At 39.0% G+C, this 21,026-nt stretch overlaps 1 protein-coding gene across 1 annotated transcript; it reads left to right on the top strand.

The window, feature by feature from the left end:
- Window positions 1–1,305: 1,305 nt before the first annotated feature.
- LOC121726112 lies at window positions 1,306–15,384 on the top strand. The gene is made up of 4 exons (XM_042113346.1): window positions 1,306–1,407; window positions 1,858–1,991; window positions 3,946–4,069; window positions 15,374–15,384. Exons 1-4 carry the CDS (start codon window positions 1,350–1,352, stop codon window positions 15,382–15,384), a joined length of 327 nt encoding a protein of 108 aa, XP_041969280.1. The 5' UTR covers window positions 1,306–1,349.
- Window positions 15,385–21,026: the final 5,642 nt, after the last annotated feature.

Raw genomic sequence — 21,026 nt, forward strand, 5'->3', positions numbered from 1 at the left:
TTACGTTTTTTAAAAAAATGGTCCAGTGGCTTAGAGCGTGGCTATTATAGCCTCGGAGGTCGTGTGTTCGATTCCCACCTTGGAGACATGTTATCTCAAAAAAAAACAGTTCTTTCAATATTACAAACAGAATTTTATTTATATGTAGGTATACCTACATATAAATAAAATTCTGTTTATAATATTGATGTATAGATCTAGATCATCATATTATGATGTATAGATAAGAGGTACATGAGATGTAGTGGCAAATTGGCAATCTGTAATACGCTTACGTTTTTTAAAAAAATGGTCCAGTGGCTTAGAGCGTGGCTATTATAGCCTCGGAGGTCGTGTGTTCGATTCCCACCTTGGAGACATGTAATTTCCAAGTTCGCTTAGGACAATGCAGGCTGATCGCCTGATTGATGCTTGTTTATGTCTGGGATTTTCTGCAATAACAACTTAAAATAGGTGTCGACTAATAACTGATATATATTATTGTTAACAACGACAATGATAAATAAATTATTATTTGTTTATTTCCTTTAATTATCCTTATAAACTGTTCATCGTTATTGTTAGTACCATAAATAGAAACTTTTAATCAGTTGTTGCAATATTTCCAATTAAATAACTCCGTTACGCCAAAATTCGATGGAAAATTGTCCCAGGACCAAAATTATCTTTATGCCCTTTGGTATGGAGAGATGAAGAGCCCCCCTTAAATATTTATTTTATTTTATTTTTAGTATTTTGTTGTTATAGCGGCAATAAAAGTCAGAAATACGCAGTCTGCGAAAATTTCATAAAGTCTAGCTATCGCGGTTCTTATGATACAGGCTACAGCCTTATACAAATACTAAGGGCCTGTTTCACCACTTCCTGATAAGGACCAATTAACTTGACAGATCAAGTATGGAGAATCTGTCAAAAAAGTTGTGAATAGCCTATTAGGCACTTTATCAGAAAGTGGTGAAACAGGCCCTTAAACAAATAAATTAAATATTTAAGGGGGGCTCCTACACAACAAACGTAATTTCTTTGCTATTTTTTACGAAGGCACTTGAAATGTTCACAAAATACTGAATTGTATTTATACTATAATAATAAATAATACAATAAAAATAAAAAATTACCCATACAAAAAACACATTTTTGCTCTACTATTAAGTAACTAAAAGTTTTAGTACTCTCAAGGAGGTACAATTAGTCCGAAAAGTTATTACCTATTATTAATTTAAAAGCAATCATTATTCATTTTATTATTGTTATGCACTAGATATCAGTAGTCCACATAATATTATCATGGTCAGTTAGTTTACACTATAAGTTCAACCGTTCTGGTCGTGGGTTGCATCCTTTATAAAATGGTTAAATATATATTATTCTTAATCCTGTTATGGATAAAAGTTATATACACATTAAGTAAGTTAATATTTAATTATTACTTCTCTGAAGCTCTTTATTTTATCTAAAAATATAAATTAACGAATTTTGTCGGCTTTTGTTTAATTATGATATGTTACTTTTGGGGAAATAACTTATTCATATTAACATACCTAATTAAATATTTATTATAAATTTTGTTGGTCTTACTAAAGCTCGAGATCAGCCGAAGCAATTTAACTAATTTTTGTCTTGAATATTCATTTATGCCCAGGGGCGGATTATATTAGGTACCTATCAGAAGGAAAGTGGTCACGCGTTCAAGCGTTCTGCTTTGTAACGTAATACAACATAAAGAACGCAAAACTGACCGCTTGAACGCTTGACCGTGACCGCTCTCTGTCTGATAGGTCCCTGAGGAATACTGATACGAATTTCATCGGGTCATCTAGTTTAAAGTAGGTATAAATATTTTTTATTTATTTTCAGAGCAATGTGATGACTGCGTGTTATACACCTCATGTCCGAATGCTATGGAGCTGGCCAGGCGCCAAGTGCACGGTGACATTTTCAAGACTGCTCTCTGTGGATACGACATATCACAACCTAGAAGTCCACCCATGGTAAGTTATAATTTTTTGTTCCTTATAATGCAGACTAGAATGATCCCTAAAGGGAATATAAAAATAAATAATATAGGATGTATTCTGTCCCCCGGTTACAGATGATGCAATGTATGATCTTTTAGAATTTAGAATAATCAGTAACCGATTTGATAACTAGGAAACTTTAGAATAAATCGTTCATGTTCCGATCGAATTAGCTGAGGTTTACTAGGTTGGGGACTCAGGCATTTTTTTTCGGAGAAAATGTAAATAATTTGAATTATAATAATAAATTATAGTATAGTATTTTATATAACATAATTATTGTGAACTCTTATATGTATTTGAGTATATTTGTGATGCTAATTGCTATGTAAGGCTAATAATTATGAATAATAAAATCTATTATATACAGCGGGGCTAAAATGGTCGCTTTGGAGAATCATATTATGAATCATAACATGATTCATATTTTTAAAAACGCGAAATGCAAGTCCGCTTGCAATTCATGTCTAGTAATTCGTGCTAATTTGACATTTGTCAGTTTGACAGTTTTGACAATTCATTTGCTGAATTGATTAAGAGGAATTGCTAAATGTTACCATTTTAGCCCCGCTGTACTCGGCGAAACATGGCGGAAGCGGTGATTGACTCCCTGTCAAAGACTTGTCATTTTCTATATAAACCGCGATTGACAATGAAGTGTCAGATGTTCCTGGTCCATTGTCAATCGCGGCTTATATAGAAAATGACAAGACTTTTGATAGGGAGTCAATGACCGCTACCGCCATGTTTCGCCGAGTACAGTATAGTACCTAACCTATAACTTATTACTTATCCTACTAATATTATAAAGGCGAAAGTTTGTTTGGATGTATGGATGTGTGGATGTATGGATGTTTGTTACTCTTTCACGCAAAAACTACTAAACGGATTTTAATGAAACTTTACAATAATATAGCTTATACATCAGAATAACACATAGGCTACAATTTTAACCGACTTTCAAAATGGGGGAGGTGTTATGTTCGTTTTCTTATATTCAACGATTACTCCGCCGTTTGTTAACCGATTTTCAAAATTTTTCTTTTGATATATAGGGTATCATCCCAATTTGGTATTATATTCACAAAGGTGGTGATCTGATGAAGGATCCATAAGTAATCGACGGAACTCCTCAAAACTTATAGGGAAACATGTGGTGACTTCGGTTTCGTAAGAAGTATTCTAAGCATATGCTACCAACAAGTAAGATTTTGCACCGAGATATACCTGGTATACCGTGGTTCTGAAGGTGCTGAGAGAACTCCTGATTCTTTATAGATACAAGTTTGGGAGTTTCGTCGTTGTTTTAAGAACAGAAAGCATATGCTACTATGCAAATTACATTCATCATCATCATCATCATCATCATCATCATCACTTATATATCATCACATATTATACCATTTCATAGTCTTTTAGATCGAGACTCGAGTTTATCAAGCGATAATTTAAAAAAATCTATACCTACCTAATATTATAAACCTGAAGAGTATGTTTGCTTGAACGCGTTAATTTAAAAACTTATCTCAGTATTAGATAGATCATTTATCGAGTAAGACTATAGGTTATATTATATTATCACGCTAAGACTAATACGACCGAAGAAACTCAGGAAAATGTAGGAAAAACGGGGGAAATATTTTTTATGGGAAAATGTACGGTTTCTGTAAAATTCCTAATTTACGCGGGCGAAGCCGCGCGGGACATCTAGTTAGTTACTGAATTTGTTTTATTAAAATTTAGGCGCACGACATTGCGATTCTAAATTACAATGAAAAGGGATTTTACTAAAAATAAAAATCCGGTGTTACTGTGGACATGAGCCCTAAGTGGCCACTCCACTCGGTAGTTATAGGCTTTTAAACTGTCTAAACTAAGGAAACCAGGTAAGTGTGCATTGAATTAACTACATTTTTATTTCGTTCAGGTGTGTTGCTCTGACTTCGCCGCCGCTGCGGGTAACACAGGAATCGAAAGTATTGGTGCCCGAATTGGGGCTCCTGAAAGTGACCAAGTGGAACGTACTAGTCCTACTGCTGCAAGAGGTATATGTATGCAGAAATATGTATCATCGTCAATCCTATTAAACACCTTATCGTCTCTATATCGTCAACATTTTGGACCGCAGACCGAAGACGGACTGACCGACATGACGTTTATACTAGACTGCACAACACCATAAAATAATAATATTGTTACGGTACATGGTATACGGACACGTGGTGCGCAAGTACATACTCGAACCTTCTAGGAAGGTCCAATGTTTGTTTACGTGCTTACCCTTTATTTGTTAGCGTGTTTGAATTTAGACCTTATGACTGAGTCCATAAGGTCTAAATTAAATTCAACTTACTGCACTTATCGCAAGGACGGCAGTTTTATTGTGGCACATACCCGAGCCTCCTAGAAATTTCCCACGGTTGTTTACTTGTTTACGTGAATCGGGAAATTTCTGGAATTCGTCTCGCCATATAAAAAGAGCCGCAGGCCGGCCCGGCAAGTCAGTTCCTTTCGAGCTATCATCAAGGCGATTTCGGAGTGATCAATAGTGAGTGAACCAGTGAAACCTGCGACTTGGCTACGACCTAGGACAGTGATAGTGCTTAGTGATTGGACCTAGTGATTTGTGTTTGGACTTAGTGCTAAGTGTTGTGACCTAGTGTTTAGTGCAGTGTTAATAAAGTCTTCAAGAGAGTCACCAGGTCTTTCTCTCCAAATCCTCGAACCCTAGCACGTAACAACTGGTGTCAGAAGTGGGATTTGGAGATGCCATTGACTCCGAGAGAGGACTTCAAGGGGAGTGTCAGGACAAGGGCGCAGCGAGCTGCTGCCATTGACTCCGAGAGAGGAGTTGCGGAGGCCACACCCACTGGGGACCAAGCTCCGCCCACTGGCTCCGCCCACCGGGACACGCCCACTGGCCACGCCCCTCAGGCTCCGCCCACTTTGGGCGTGGCCACGCCCACTAGCTCCGCCCACCGGGACCCGCCCACTGACCACGCCCCTCAGGCCCCGCCCACTTCGGCCGTGGCCACGCCCACTCAGGCCACGCCCACTGGCTCCGCCCACTGGGCCCCGCCTGCTCAGGCTCCGTCGACCACCTCCATCCATCCTGCCACGCCCGTTGTTTCTGCAACCCCTCAAATGGCTCCTCAATTGGAAAGCATAATTGAGTTAATTCAGGCTTTGCAAGATTCTCAAAGGGCAATGATGGAGGCACAAGACCGCAGGTTCGGCGCTTTGCAAGAGTCACAAGAGCAACAAAAGGACCTCCAAGAGAAAGCGCTTCTGGCTATAAAGGATGTCAGTGACACAGTGACTACGCTTCGTAAAGATGTCGACGTAATCGACGAACGAGTTACCGGGCTAGGATTGGATATGGAAAATGTGAAAACCAACATCACCGAACTACAGAAGAAAGTAGTGCGCCTGGAAACCACAGGAGTCGCGACGTGTAGTGGAAATTCTGGAGTGGCACATGGGCCAAGAGTAAAAGTGCCACCATACGACGGTACTACTTCCTGGAACGCTTATCGTCAGCAATTCCAGACGGTTGCTTCTGCCAACGGATGGACTGACGAACAATGCCTGACCGCTCTTACTGTCGCGCTCAGAGGGCAAGCCTTGTCAGTCCTGGAAGCACATACAGGAAATGGGTTCAAAGACCTAATGGAGGCCCTTGAATCCAGATACGGGGAGCGACACCTGGAGCACGTGTTCCGTGCTCAACTTCGCGACAGAGTCCAACGCTCAGTAGAGGGACTACAACAATGGGCGTTGGAAATTGAAAAACTGGTCAAGAAGGCACACCCAGGAGCCGATTCCAAGATGATCGACACGAATATTGTACAAGCATTTGTCGACGGAATCAGGGACCTAGAGGTCAGAGCTGCAGTGAGGCTACGTCATCACACCTCGCTAAAGGAAGCATTGGCGCATGCTTTAGAGGTCGAGGCTGTTCGGCGTGATATACGGCAGACCCATAAGATTCACGAGGTGTCTGAGGAAGTCAAGGAGGTTAAGGCTCCTACGAAGAAGAATTTTGGAGTCATGTGCTACAAGTGTGGCGAGAGGGGCCATCTTCAGCTCAACTGCCCGCAGAAGGAGACTCAGATGGCAAGAATGAAAAGACTCGAAGAACGCATTGAACAAATAGAGCAGCGGAAAGGAACTTCGTCCCCTGTCCGGGATCAGGGAAACGAATAAAAGCCAGGACTGAGGGGCGAGTACTGGCTGACGCGGAGGAAGCCCCGATAACTGTTATCTCCCAAGCATGCAGCGGGAATAGTCTTGTGATTCAGGGGACTATTAACAGGACGGATTGCAAAATGACTCTAGACACAGGAGCCTCTAGAACGATAGTGAACCCAAATCTGGTAAAAACCGCAAGAAGGCACAAGAGGAGAATTAACTGTCGGCTCCTTACTGCCTCCGGTCAGCCAATACCCGTCCTGGGAGAAATGTCAGTTACGATTAATGTAGGGGGATCCTCATACCCTCATGACGTTATCGTGGCTGAGATTATGGATGATTGCATCTTGGGTTTGGATTTCATGAAAAAGCACAACTGTAGAATTAATGTCGCTGACGGAGTTTTCAAGTGTGGTGAAGAAGAAATTTTCATCCTTGGAGGCACCTGCGGGAAAGTTGAATGTGTAAAGAAAGTCATAATACCTGGACGTGCGGAAGCTCGGGTGCTGGTGAAACTACCGCCAGCTGGAAAGAAGAAGTCAAACAGATGCGTGTTAATCGAAGACACACCTACCAAGACATCAGCGCAAAAATTGATGACGGCAAGAACCCTTGTTAGTGGAAGCAGTAACGCTGTGGTCAGAGTTTTGAATCTTGGTGATCGCGAGATCTGCTTGAACAAAGGTGACGTCATTGGAAAGTGCGAGGAAGTTGTCTGGATGAGAAAGTGTAATTCGATCACAGGCTCAGACTCAGCAAACACCAGCAACTATGGAATAGTGACTGAGCTACTCGATGACTGCAAGAGTAATCTGACTTATTCGCAGAGCATGAAAGCTAAGAAGTTTTTACAACGCCACGCGAATATCTTCTCCAGTCAGGAAGGCGACCTTGGAAGAACGTCGATGGTTCAGCACAGGATAGATACCGGAAGCGAGAACCCAATTCGTCAACGAGCAAGACGGATACCCATTGCAAAGGAAAAAGAAGTTGAAGGCCTTTTGGAGGAGATGAGAAGGCATAAGATTATTGAACCGTCTGCAAGTCCGTGGTGCTCACCAGTTGTATTAGTGAAGAAGAAAGATGGCAGCACAAGATTTTGTGTGGACTACAGACGTCTCAATGATGTCACTAAGAAGGACAGCTATCCATTACCTCGAATCGACGACACTCTGGATACCTTGAGTGGCATGAAATGGTTCTCGACCCTGGACCTGAAATCTGGATACTGGCAGGTGGAAATTCATCCAAAAGACAAGGAGAAGACAGCGTTCTCCACCGGTAAAGGTCTATGGCAGTTTAACGTCATGCCCTTTGGATTGTGCAACGCACCTGCCACATTTGAGCGACTCATGGAGTGTGTACTGGCAGGCTTAGTTGGAGAGGCTTGCTTAGTCTACTTGGACGACGTCATCATTGTTGGCCGCGACTTCGAGGGCCATTTGCGAAACTTAGAACGAGTTTTCGCCAAAATAGAGGGGGCCAAGTTAAAGTTGAATCCGAAAAAGTGTCGTTTATTCAGGAGTAAGGTGAACTATCTCGGCCATGTTATCTCCAGTGATGGAATTCAGACGGACCCGGAGAAACTAGAAGCAGTCCAAAATTGGCCAACCCCTAAGAACAAAACCGAAGTGCGGGCATTTCTCGGCCTATGCTCCTACTACAGGCGTTTTGTTAAGGGATTCTCAGAGATAGCCAAGCCATTACATCGGCTGACAGAAGATAAACGACAGTTTATTTGGGACGAGACTTCCGAAGATTCTTTTCAGAAACTAAAGAAACATCTGTGTGAAACACCAATCCTGGGGTATCCACAACCTGAAGGTCAGTTTATAGTCGACACGGACGCAAGCAACACGGCCATTGGAGGGGTGTTATCTCAAAAACAGGGTGAAAGAGAAGTTGTAATTGCATATTTCAGCAAATCTTTATCTAAGCCAGAGAGAAACTACTGTGTGACAAGAAGAGAACTCTTGGCTGTCGTAAAGACGCTACAACATTTCAGTAAGTACCTCATCGGCAGACACTTTTTACTGCGAACTGATCACGCAGCACGAAGCACGAAGTGGCTACTACAATTCAAGAACCCAGAAGGCCAAGTAGCTCGATGGATTGAACAACTCCAGGAGTATGACTTCAAGACGGAACATCGCAGCGGAAAGGCACATGGGAATGCCGACGCACTTTCGCGAAGGCCGTGTTCGGAGGACTGCAAACATTGTGTTAAGCAGGAATCTAATGAAGTAACATTAAAGTTAACGAAAACAAGTCCTTTGGGCCCATGGGAGAATGATGCTATGAGGGAGGCTCAAGAAACAGATGACGACCTTCGGCACATCATCACATGGAAGAAACGGGGTGATGAAAAACCAATCTGGAGTGAGGTTGCACCCACTGGCGCTGTCACTAAGGCGTACTGGGCGCAATGGGACAGTCTAATTCTTCAAAATGGAATACTTTACCGGAAATGGGAGAAGACTAACGGTAGAGAGTTCCATCTTCAGATAGTGGTCCCAAGAACGAGAGTACCGGATGTTCTCCGTGAAATGCATGATGGCGTATCAGGAGGTCATCTAGGAGTAAAGAGGACGTTAACAAAAGTGCGAGAACGATTCTACTGGTTGCATTGTCGAGACGATGTACAGGATTGGTGCCGCAAATGCACTACTTGCGCTGCAGTGAAGGGATCACAGACAAGGAGCCGTGGGAGCCTGCGCTTGTATAACGTTGGCGCACCGTGGGAACGAATCGCAGTTGACGTAGCTGGGCCATTTCCCGTGACGGAATCGGGAAACAAGTATATTATGGTCGTCATCGATTACTTCACCAAATGGCCCGAAGTGTTCGCCATACCAAACCAAGAAGCTACAACAGTCGCTTCTAAATTAGTCGAAGAAGTGATATCTCGGTTTGGTGTGCCTCTGGAAATCCATTCTGATCAGGGCAGGAATTTCGAATCGCAGGTCTTCCAGGAAGTGTGCATAATTTTGGGAATGCATAAAACGAGGACCACCGCGTACCATCCACAGTCTGATGGAATGGTTGAGAGATTTAACCAGACCCTTGAGAGGCATTTGGCGAAATTGGTAGATGACAAACAAAAGGACTGGGACAAGTATATACCGCTCTTCCTTCTGTCGTACCGTACCGCCGAGCATGAGAGCATAAAAGCTACCCCGGCGTATGTCAATTACGGTAGAGAACTGCGAGTACCAGTAGACCTCTTGACAGGAGGGTCACCGGAGGAACCGAAGACCGTACCAGATTATGTCTGCGATTTAAGGGAAAAGATGCGCTATATACACGCCATGGTTCGGGAAAATGGGTTACAGTCAAGTGAGAACATGAAGACCAGATACGACCGGAAATCGAATACAAGCGGCTTCGAAGAAGGGTCACTGGTGTGGCTGCATAACCCAACTCGCCGAAAAGGCAAATCTCCAAAGTTGCAGACCAAGTGGGACGGCCCATACAAAGTGGTTACCCGATTGAATGATGTGACTTACAGGATTCAAAAGCAACCAAGAGGGACATTCAAAGTGGTACACATAGACCGTCTGGCGCGTTACCATGGCAGTAACAATGATGCTCGGGACGAGCATCTCTAAGAGGGGAGTAGTGTTACGGTACATGGTATACGGACACGTGGTGCGCAAGTACATACTCGAACCTTCTAGGAAGGTCCAATGTTTGTTTACGTGCTTACCCTTTATTTGTTAGCGTGTTTGAATTTAGACCTTATGACTGAGTCCATAAGGTCTAAATTAAATTCAACTTACTGCACTTATCGCAAGGACGGCAGTTTTATTGTGGCACATACCCGAGCCTCCTAGAAATTTCCCACGGTTGTTTACTTGTTTACGTGAATCGGGAAATTTCTGGAATTCGTCTCGCCATATAAAAAGAGCCGCAGGCCGGCCCGGCAAGTCAGTTCCTTTCGAGCTATCATCAAGGCGATTTCGGAGTGATCAATAGTGAGTGAACCAGTGAAACCTGCGACTTGGCTACGACCTAGGACAGTGATAGTGCTTAGTGATTGGACCTAGTCGACGGGTGCAAAGTAAAAAGAGTCATCTACAAAACAGCAACTTTTCAGGAGAGCGCATAATAGGAAAAAATGCTCCCATTTTGTCAATTTCCGATCAAATTTATTGAAATTTTCATCATTGTTTCATTATTTATTAATGAATCCACATGTATATTTAATTTCTTCTAATTATGTTTAATTTACGAGATATTGTAGTTGTCTGCATCTACATTGCGCTTGAAAATATGACAACTGAGTTAACTACCACTTGGTCGTTTCTACGTGGGAATTAAAAATTATATTTATTAAAGTATTTTTACCGATTACTAGTACGATTATCAGTAACTACGTAAAGTGTAACACTTTATATTATTATTAAAAGTAAGTTATATTATTAAAATATGTAGTTAAACGTTTTACATCTTAAACACACCGAGTTCAGAACATAATTGCGTAGATATCTTTTTCTACGTTGTCGATTCGGTGCAAGGTACACGATTTAGAAGGAAGTTAAAATATGAAATACTAGCTTTTGCTCGCGGCTTCGCTCGCGTGGAATTTGAAAATCGCGTAAATTGCAAATATTCCCGTAAGCTCCCTTAGAAACAAGATGTTTTTCCAAGACTAAAAGTAGCCTGTGTTACTTTTCATCCTTTCAATTAAGTTTATGCCAAAAAACAATACGATTTGTTTCTTCGTTAGAGAGTGAAGGAAGGACAAACAAACAAATAAATAAATAAACATACTTTCCCATTTATAATATTAGTATGGATATACTTAGGAATCATTCATTTACTTTCGTAAAAATCGTATTTTCTCACAACAAAAATGAAATTCTGTGTCAATACTTTAATTATTTTAAACTAATTTAAAAATTATTCAGTATCATTATCAGTACAGGAACTATGTTGTAAATTATTATAATTTAGGCAGAGGCTTATTAAGTCTTTGTACTTGGCACTTGTAAGCATGATGGGTTCATTATAACATCATAAGCATCGCCGGACGTTTTACACCATCGGAGGGGTGCATACGATTCTTCAGAACACAAAATGAAATTTTATTTCAACGATTTCTCAATTGCTTCTCGTGATCACAGAGATCCCAAAACCGGTCAAAGATAAGTTAATAGAAAAACTTCGCGAGAACTTGCAAATGCCGGGATATGATGTTACGCAGGTTGCAATTTACCATTTCTGGACTGATGTAATTGTTTACCTAAATTTGGTCGTAATTTACGTCTCGTATCAATACACGTGTCTTTATTTCTCAATCGTCTTTTCTTTAGATCAATATTTAACTGACGTCTTTTTCTACCGTTTAACGAGGAAGGCGTAGAACATTCACTTGATGCCTCCACTGCCGAAGAAGCATCAATGGTGTTGTCTATAGAAGATTTAAAGTTTGAGAGGGACAATATACTCGATGGCCTGTTTGAGTTAATAAACTCAAGCAGGTTATAGATTATATGAGATCAAAGTGTCTGTTTAATAAAAAAGAATATATAATATTTTGATCTAATACTGATAATGGACGCGGCGGACTTGAAGTGATGAATGAACTGTATTCTGAGGGTGTTGGCGTATTTGTTAATTTGCTGAGATCGACAAATTTTCAAAATCATTTTATATTTCAGACTGAGAGTGAACTGGTGTGACTGGCCCAGAGTATTTAGATCATGGGGACTTATCTTACAAAGTTAACTTATATTCATTTGTCTTCATCGGTGCCACATCAAGGTTTTCTATAAGATGTTCAATAATTTCATCGGGCAACACAGTATTTTGCTCGATAAATCTATCACTTATGTTCTGGAAACTTTCAACTTCTTTAAAAAGTCGTTTTGGACTTTCTGAACATGAAAAAACAGTAAAAAATAACAGTAACAAATTAGAAGTCAATTAATATAGCTAACAATAAGAATTAACATAAATAGGTACTCATAAACATAATAAACAATACTAATTTGCAAAAGTAAATTGAGACATCTAAATCACAATCGCAACGTAGAAAAAGCTATATGGCAGATAGCCGCTTATGCCGCATAACATGACCCCCGCGCGTCCCGCGTATAGACGACCAGCGGTAGTTATCCGCATTTACATCGTGCAATTTCACAAAACAAGAGTAGATGTCTTCTTTTACGTGACAAAAGTACCAAAAATAAGGTGATATTTGAATTTTTGTTTTTGGTATGTTGTAGAACATGATATTTTAAGCTAGTTTCTACAAAAAAACGAAAAACTCAAAATTGCAGATGACTTTTTTTACTTTGCACCCGTCGTAGTGATTTGTGTTTGGACTTAGTGCTAAGTGTTGTGACCTAGTGTTTAGTGCAGTGTTAATAAAGTCTTCAAGAGAGTCACCAGGTCTTTCTCTCCAAATCCTCGAACCCTAGCACGTAACAATATTTTATAACAAGACATCCTATTATATAAAACCCTTAGGGTTGATTCAGACAGCAACGCGACGCGTATATGATATGGATTTGATAATGCAAGACGTCTCATGCAATTGAAATCTGTCAAATCCATACAAATTTATGCCGCGCCGCGCCTCGCCTCGCCTCGTCGCGTTGCGGTCTGAATTGATAGGAGGAAAATGGTACGAAATTCACCCGATTTAATATTATAAATGCGAAAGTGTGTCTGTCTATCTGTCCGTCTGTCTGTCTGTTTGTATGTTACCTCTTCACGCCCAAACCGCTGAACCGATTTTGCTGAAATTTGGCATGGAGATACTTTGAGTCCCGGGAAAGGACATAGTATACTTTTTATCCCAGAAAAATGTACGGTTCCGCGATCAATAGATGGCGCGTAATAAATAAATACTATGTACTATACTTCCGTGAGCGAACCTTAAGAGTGCGGCTCCACTGAGGAGCGGAAGCGATTTTCGATGATGATAAATTATATTATTTACTCATGTTAAGATTAGTGCAGAATGCAGATAGAATGGAGCACAGCGGAGAGGTAATATTAACGCACTTGAAAATAAACTTTATAATCATTAAACTAAAGTGCATAAATGCCTGAACCTTACAAAAAATGCACGTTTGTCCTCGAGGATACGCGGGAATATTTAAAAGTTTGAAGTCGATATTATACTGATTCGTTATGTCTATTGTGGTAGTAATGTAAGCCATACACGTTACGCAGGTAGACCGGAATGTGTGAGGGAATATACCTGTGCAGTTTTTGGACCTGCGCAGGCGACCAGGTCCCACACACATACCGGTATACCTGTGCAGGCATACCTGCATGCTGTACAGGTGGATCTCTCCCGTCTCCGGTAGACCGTAGCGTGTAAGGCTTACTTATGGTAAATAAAACACAGTTATTCTTTTATAATATACCTATTATATTATAAAATAATGACAAAACCCAACTGCGTAAAAACATTCAATTTTTTTCATAAACATTTTTTCTGTTACATTACAATTTACATTAAAATTACAATTACATAAGTACAGCAAGAAATAAAACAAAATTCAGGAATCGTTTTTTACTGTCCCGGCAAACGTTGCTTTGCCATAATATTATATTTATGATAATATTATTATTTTAATTAAGTGACTAACGGCCGTTCCCAATATATGATCTATCTCTGGTTTTGCCCTACTAGAGATATGAATAGCTCACATTAGACATTAGAGACATATACATTTATATTTATATTATTTATATTACACATTGTGTGTATATATATATATATATATATATATATATATATATATACAGGGTGTAACAAAAACAAGTGATAATACTTTAGGGTGTGTACGTGTTCCTTGTAGAGAGTTCACTGTGAAAGTGGCAGCGCTGAAAGACCAAATTTTTTTTCACTTTTGTATGGGGAAACTCGTGGCGCACGGGCCCTTGCCCATACAAAAGTGAAAAAAAATGTTCGTCTTTCAGAGCTGCTACTTTCACAGTGAACTCTCTACAAGGAACATGTACACACCCTAAAGTATTATCACTAGTTTTTGTTACACACTGTATATATATATATATATATATATATATATATATATATATATATATATATATATATATATATATATATATACAGTGTGTAACAAAAACAAGTGATAATACTTTAGGGTGTGTACGTGTTCCTTGTAGAGAGTTCACTGTGAAAGTAAACTAGTGATAATACTTTAGGGTGTGTACATGTTCCTTGTAGAGAGTTCACTGTGAAAGTAGCAGCTCTGAAAGACGATTTTTTTTTCTTTTGTATGAGCAAGGGCAAGTGTCACGAGTTTCCCCATACAAAAGAAAAAAAAATTAGGTCTTTCAGCGCTGCTACTTTTACAGTGAACTCTCAACAAGGAACACGCACAAACCCTGTGTCGAGAAAATTGAATGCCGAAATCACCTACTTCGGAACTTCTGTAATAGGCTAAAAATTTACAAACTGATACGAAATATCCCATCAAAGACACAAATTTGACCCAAAGCGTGATCATGATGAAGTTATTAGAAAATTATTAGAAAACTTTGGCCGGGTGATAAAAAGAAGACCCAACACTGCAAGTGCTAACCTAGTAAAAGACATTTTATATTTAAAAAAAATAAGCTTCCTTTCTTCTATCAAACATGGCCAAGAAAATTAAAAACAAGCAATAAGAGATTTAGAATTACAAGAAGGAATTAAAGTAAAGCCTTGCGGGCTATTTATAGATACAGACTTGCCATTTTTAGGAGCAACGCCCGATGGAATTTGCGATGAAAAAACTATTTTAGAAATTAAATGTCACATCACAGCATATAACATTGGAGTAGACGCTGCTATAACACAACAAAAAGTTACATTTTGGAAAATAGATAAACAGGGCAAATTAAATATAGACAAAAATCACTCCTGGTTTTATAAGGTGCAAGGGCAGCTCCATATTTCAGGTTACGAATATTGCATTATTATTATTGATAGGCATGTAATGGTCTTCATTTGAGTCACTCAATTATCAATATTAGATTGCAAAGTATGCATAGAAATGTGAATTTTGAATTGAGGCCATCTTGCTTTTCACCTACTAGTTCTATGTCAGTTAAAGCACATCCAAGAGGACCATGATGAGAAATTTCTTGCAACCTCTTATAAAAATATGAAACACTTATAATTCTTCTTCCGACATCAGGTTTCTTCTGAGGAAGTGCAGTTTCAACAATAAGCTTTTCAGCATCACATTCAGCCTCTAAACTACATAGTCCAGTGTCATGGGTACTTTTTTCTTCCAGCCTGTAAGTAAGTTTATACTTTGAGACATCGACATTTAACAACAGTTTAAAAACTGGATCACCACAAAATTTCATAAATTAAAATGATTAACTTTTCGATTATTGGGAAATAGGAATTAGGATAAAATTATACAGAACTCAATATTTAAAAAAGCCTTTTGCTCGTTTGCCTTCTAATTTCATTAAAAAGGTATACTAAAAATTTTATTAGGCTAATACGCTGCACTCCGCAGTAGGGGTGGGTCGTTATGTGATTTTTAACCGACGAAACAAGTTGTAACTGTACGACGCGGGCGCCCGGTAACGGTGTGACGTCATATCACAATTTCGCCGCGCGGGCCCCATACAATAAACGTGATTTTTTGCTCTATCTCAATAACTGCAACAGGTAGGCACTTGAAATTTTCATCAAGGCCTTAATTATATATGTACTTTAATAATTAATAATAATATTATATTATGTTACTAAACTTTTCGATTATTGGGAAATGGGAATTAGGATAAAATTATACAGAACTCAATATTTAAAAAAGCCTTTTGCTCGTTTGCCTTCTAATTTCATTAAAAAGGTATACTAAAAAATTTATTAGGCTAATACGCTGCACTCCGCAGTAGGGGTGGGTCGTTATGTGATTTTTAACCGACGAAACAAGTTGTAACTGTACGACGCGGGCGCCCGGTAACGGTGTGACGTCATAATATCACAATTTCGCCGCGCGGGCCCCATACAATAAACGTGATTTTTTTCTCTATCTCAATAACTGCAACAGGTAGGCACTTGAAATTTTCATCAAGGCTTTAATTATATATGTACTTTAATAATTAATAATAATATTATATTATGTTACTAAACTTTTCGATTATTGGGAAATGGGAATTAGGATAAAATTATACAGAACTCAATATTTAAAAAAGCCTTTTGCTCGTTTGCCTTCTAATTTCATTAAAAAGGTATACTAAAAAATTTATTAGGCTAATACGCTGCACTCCGCAGTAGGGGTGGGTCGTTATGTGATTTTTAACCGACGAAACAAGTTGTAACTGTACGACGCGGGCGCCCGGTAACGGTGTGACGTCATATCACAATTTCGCCGCGCGGGCCCCATACAATAAACGTGATTTTTTTCTCTATCTCAATAACTGCAACAGGTAGGCACTTGAAATTTTCATCAAGGCCTTAATTATATATGTACTTTAATAATCAATAAAAATATTATAATAAAATAAAAAATTAAGGGGGGCTTATACAAAAATCACAAATTTTGGCCTATTTTGCACTATAACGGTATGTGTATTCATAAGTGAGTCCGATTAGTAACATAATATAATATTATTATTAATTATTAATGTACACATATAATTAAGGCCTCGGTGAAAATTTCAAGTGCCTACCTGTTGCCGTTATTGAGATAGAGCAAAAAATCACGTTTATTGTATAGGACCCGCGCGGAAAAATTGTGATATGACGTCACAAGCAGTCGCGGGACTGTTAGCGGGAATCGATATTTTTCGAAACTTTGAATGCCTATAAAATCAAAACTACAAGGTATTTTTGACTGCAACAAAAACTAGTGTATTTGTATACATACAGGCTTTACTGTGACAAAATTTCAAGCAATTTGGCATACCTAGTAACATTCTCAATTAAACCTTCCTGCCCAATTATTCCAGCGGGGCTTAAATGGTCGCTTTGTTGAATCATGAGACGAATCATAATATGATTCATTTCTCTAATATCGCAAAATGCAACTCTGCTTGCAATTCATTTTTGTGTTTTTGCACTGATTTGACATTTGTCAGTTTTGACAATTCATTTGCTGAATTGATTGAGAGGAATTGCTAAATATTACCATTTTAGCCCCGCAGGGCTTAGGTATCATTAGGAGAGCCCATTTAACCAAAAAAACCGGCCAAGTGCGAGTCGGACTCGCGCACCGAGGGTTCCGTACAAACCTGCAAGGTTTACAAAGTTCGTTCATTACGACAATCGAGTCATAACTATGGTATTTTTATTGCAAAATGAAATTCATAACATTACAATGGGGAAAGATGGAGGAGCATAAATTTAAGACAAAGATCTCTTTATCGTTTAAGTAATTTTTGTAATGTAACTAAAAATTTAAGGTTTTCGGAATTTTTCCTTTATGTGTGCTATAAAACGTTGCTTCATGCCAAATTTCAAGATTCTACGTCGACTGGAAGTACCCTTTAGGTTTTGATTCCCTTGCGAGTACTTGCGAGTTTCAAAATATGCAGCTTAAATTGCTGTTTCTTTTGATTGCGTTGACATAGAAGTTTGATTTTGTTACAGCTTAAAGGTATTATAGACCTGAGTATTTGGTATGAATTTCAATTTAATACCTCTACGCGTTTATGAGGAAATGGGTAGTAAGTTTAAAATTATTTAAAAAAAATATATTATGTGATGTAACTAAAAATTTATGGTTTTCGTAATTTTTCCTTTATCTATGCTATAAGACGTTGCTTCGTACCAAATTTCAAGATTCTGAGTTCACGGGAAGCACCCTGTAGGTTTTGATTCCCTTGCAAGTGTCGAAAATTTGCGGCATAAACGGCTGTATCTTTTGATTGCGTTGGCTTAGAAGTTTGATTTTTTCACAGCTTCAAGGGACAGTAGACCTGAGTAATTGATATAAATTTCAGCTTCATACCTCCACGCGTTCCTGAGAAAAAGGGTCTTGACAGACGGACGGACGGACAGACGGACAACAAAGTGATCCTATAAGGGTTCCGTTTTTTCCTTTTTAGGTACGGAACCCTAAAAATGGGTGTTATTTTTTTTTAATGACAATATTTTATCCCATTTAAAATCGTCGCAGAAAGGTCACTCGCGGCGCGGGGGAATGAAAGGGGGTGACGCCGGGATGAGGCGCGCGCGCGGGCCTATAGCCTATAGCCTTTTTTCAAATCGGACCAGTAGTTCCTGAGATTAGCGCGTTCAAACAAACAAACAAACTCTTCCCAATTATAATATTAGTATTGATATAAACTAATTAATATTTTTGCTAGGTAATCTGCGCGGAATTAGTTGGCCGCGCCGCCGGTATGCTCCCATACCGGCGGCGCGGCCAACTAGTTCCGCGCGGACTATAGCAAACTCGCTGTCGCTCGCTAGGTCGACCGGTGCAGTGGGCGGCGGGCGCTAGCTGCGACTCCAAACGAAACAACGCGACGATCGCTCGACGGTACTTCATACCACCCAATGCAATAAAAACGTTACAAAAATCACTACTCTACTATATAAATACGACTCGAAACTAGTTATTCGGTTACTGTATGTAGCTAGTTATTGTAACTATAGTGACGTGAAATAACGCTCACCCCTACTACGCAGTGAAGCCGCACCCTATTAGGGCCGGGACACAAAAACACGTGCCGTGATTTTGTGTCCCGGCCCTTACGGAGCATGTCCTTGAATAGAGCTGAAAGAATCGCGCAATCGCATCGCGCTCAAATAGTAATAAACTTATTATATCTATATTTACCTAGCCTATCGTAATTGTAAAAATATACTTGCCTTTTTAAAATACTACCCGTCGCTATATTGCGATCGGCATTTGCTACATTTTCCACTGTGTTACGAGTATTATCTAATTCCATCGTTTTCGGTCGACTGGAAAAAAATTAAATCATAATAATATCATAAAAAGGCTAAAATAGCTTGTAATAGATAAACTTGTGGCGGTACCCACAATTCGCCTAACATTCCTGCATCGCGCTATCGAAGTTTTCTGAGCGCGTCGGTATATATACGACAGCTGATATGTATCAAGCGGGCTTCGGCCTGACCGAGCATAACACCTCGCTCGGTCGGAAGATCTTCCTTTGGCCACCACACACATTATCCCACATTGGTGACACACATTATCCCACAAACTGGATCATAAAAAATACAATGAATGAGCCATGCTTTGGCACGAATGGGCCGACTCGACCAGAGAAATACCACGGACTCACAGGAAAACCGGCGTGAAACAGCCCTTGCGCTGTGTTTCGTAGTCGTGAAGGACGTTTGGTTACAACTTATAATAAGTAGATAAATAAACTTATATTACCTTTCCAACATACTACCTGCCGCTGGATCTGAATTGGCATTTGGTGATTCGTTTGGGTTATCAATAATTGCACTATCCATGGTTTTCCGCCGCCTGAAATAAAAAATTAAATAATAAAGGCCTAAATAAAACTTCAGATTCAAAGCAAAATGAACTTATAGTACCTAATTATAGTACTTGTACTATTACTTATTCTGTGCTAATAGTGATAAAAAAAACCATAAAAAGTATTACGAAAATTCTCTGAAACTCGATCCATAGACCGATTGAATATTGATTTATCAGAACGATCCCCGACGCGCGACGCTAAAACTTATTTAGGCTAACGAAATAATCAACTTTATGAGTGGTGATTTTTTAACTTTTTGAACATTTATTTTGGAGTGCAAAACTCCAACATAAATGTTCAGATACAAAGCAAAATTATTATCAGTGATAAAATAAAACATAAAAAACTGTATTACGATTTACGAAAATCCTCTAAGATTCGAACCATAGGCCGATTGGAAATTGATATAATGTTATCACAACGATTGTGATAACATTATTATGTCAATTTCCAAGGTCTATGGTTCGAATCTTAGAGGATTTTCGTAAATCGTAATCAATCGTAAATCGTAATACAGTTTTTTTATGTTTTATTTGACACAACGATCCTGGCTATCCTAAAACACATTGAGAGTGACGAAATATTTTGATTCGGGGTCGTAATTGTTCGTTGTTTTTTTAATAAAGACGTACGCAACTAGAAAGTAGATAAAATTGAACTTACTTTTACTTCCATCATGTATTTGTGGCTTTCACGAAGCTGTCGCTTTTTTGCTGGACGTCTTTTCTTTTTCTTGTCACCCATTTTTACAGACGCGCAATATAATTTCAAATATTTACAGAATAAACTTAATATACTATAAAACAATGAGAAATACCTATATACAAATTTTAAGAACTAAACGCTTCAATTACACTAAATCACAATATCGGCAGAGCGAAATCCGTCACACGTCCACATAGCACCGCGCCTCAGCGAACACTGTCGGTTTTCATGCGAGAGAGAGAGATGTGAAATGTTCACTCAGAAGCGTGGATACATTTTTCGTTTGTTAGAGGAAAAATAAATATTGTGGGAAATCTAGATGTCAGAGCCGAAAATTAAATCGGGCAATCTTTGGATTTTTGTAAAAGGTATCAAATAAACAAATTTTTAAAGCATAGATTGTATTATTACTTTAGTTAGAACTGTTTAAAGTTCCCGAAAGATGTGACTTTGGTATTTTTTTTCATCCAGTAGGAGTACATTATTTTATTATTTAAATCGGACAAGCTTTTCCAAATATAATCAAAAATCACATATATTTTTTTTGTGCCAATCAATGAAATACATACGTCTAGAAAACTGCACAAAGATGTTAAATTGGCAGCTGTCTGCGCCTTAAAACAATTACATTGACCTATTAAATATCACTCTACTTACTTGAAG

The sequence above is a fragment of the Aricia agestis genome, chromosome 4 (genome assembly GCF_905147365.1).
Source record: "Aricia agestis chromosome 4, ilAriAges1.1, whole genome shotgun sequence".
NCBI lineage: Eukaryota > Metazoa > Arthropoda > Insecta > Lepidoptera > Lycaenidae > Aricia > Aricia agestis.

What these genes read in the sequence shown, in the direction of transcription:
- LOC121726112 (XM_042113346.1), top strand. Translation starts at nt 1,350, where the DNA reads ATGGTTAAATATATATTATTCTTAATCCTGTTATGGATAAAAGTTATA. An exon ending in AAAAGTTATATACACATTAA is followed by an intron (nt 1,408 to 1,857) that starts GTAAGTTAATAT and finishes ATTTATTTTCAG; the next exon opens with AGCAATGTGATGACTGCGTG. An exon ending in AACCTAGAAGTCCACCCATG is followed by an intron (nt 1,992 to 3,945) that starts GTAAGTTATAAT and finishes TATTTCGTTCAG; the next exon opens with GTGTGTTGCTCTGACTTCGC.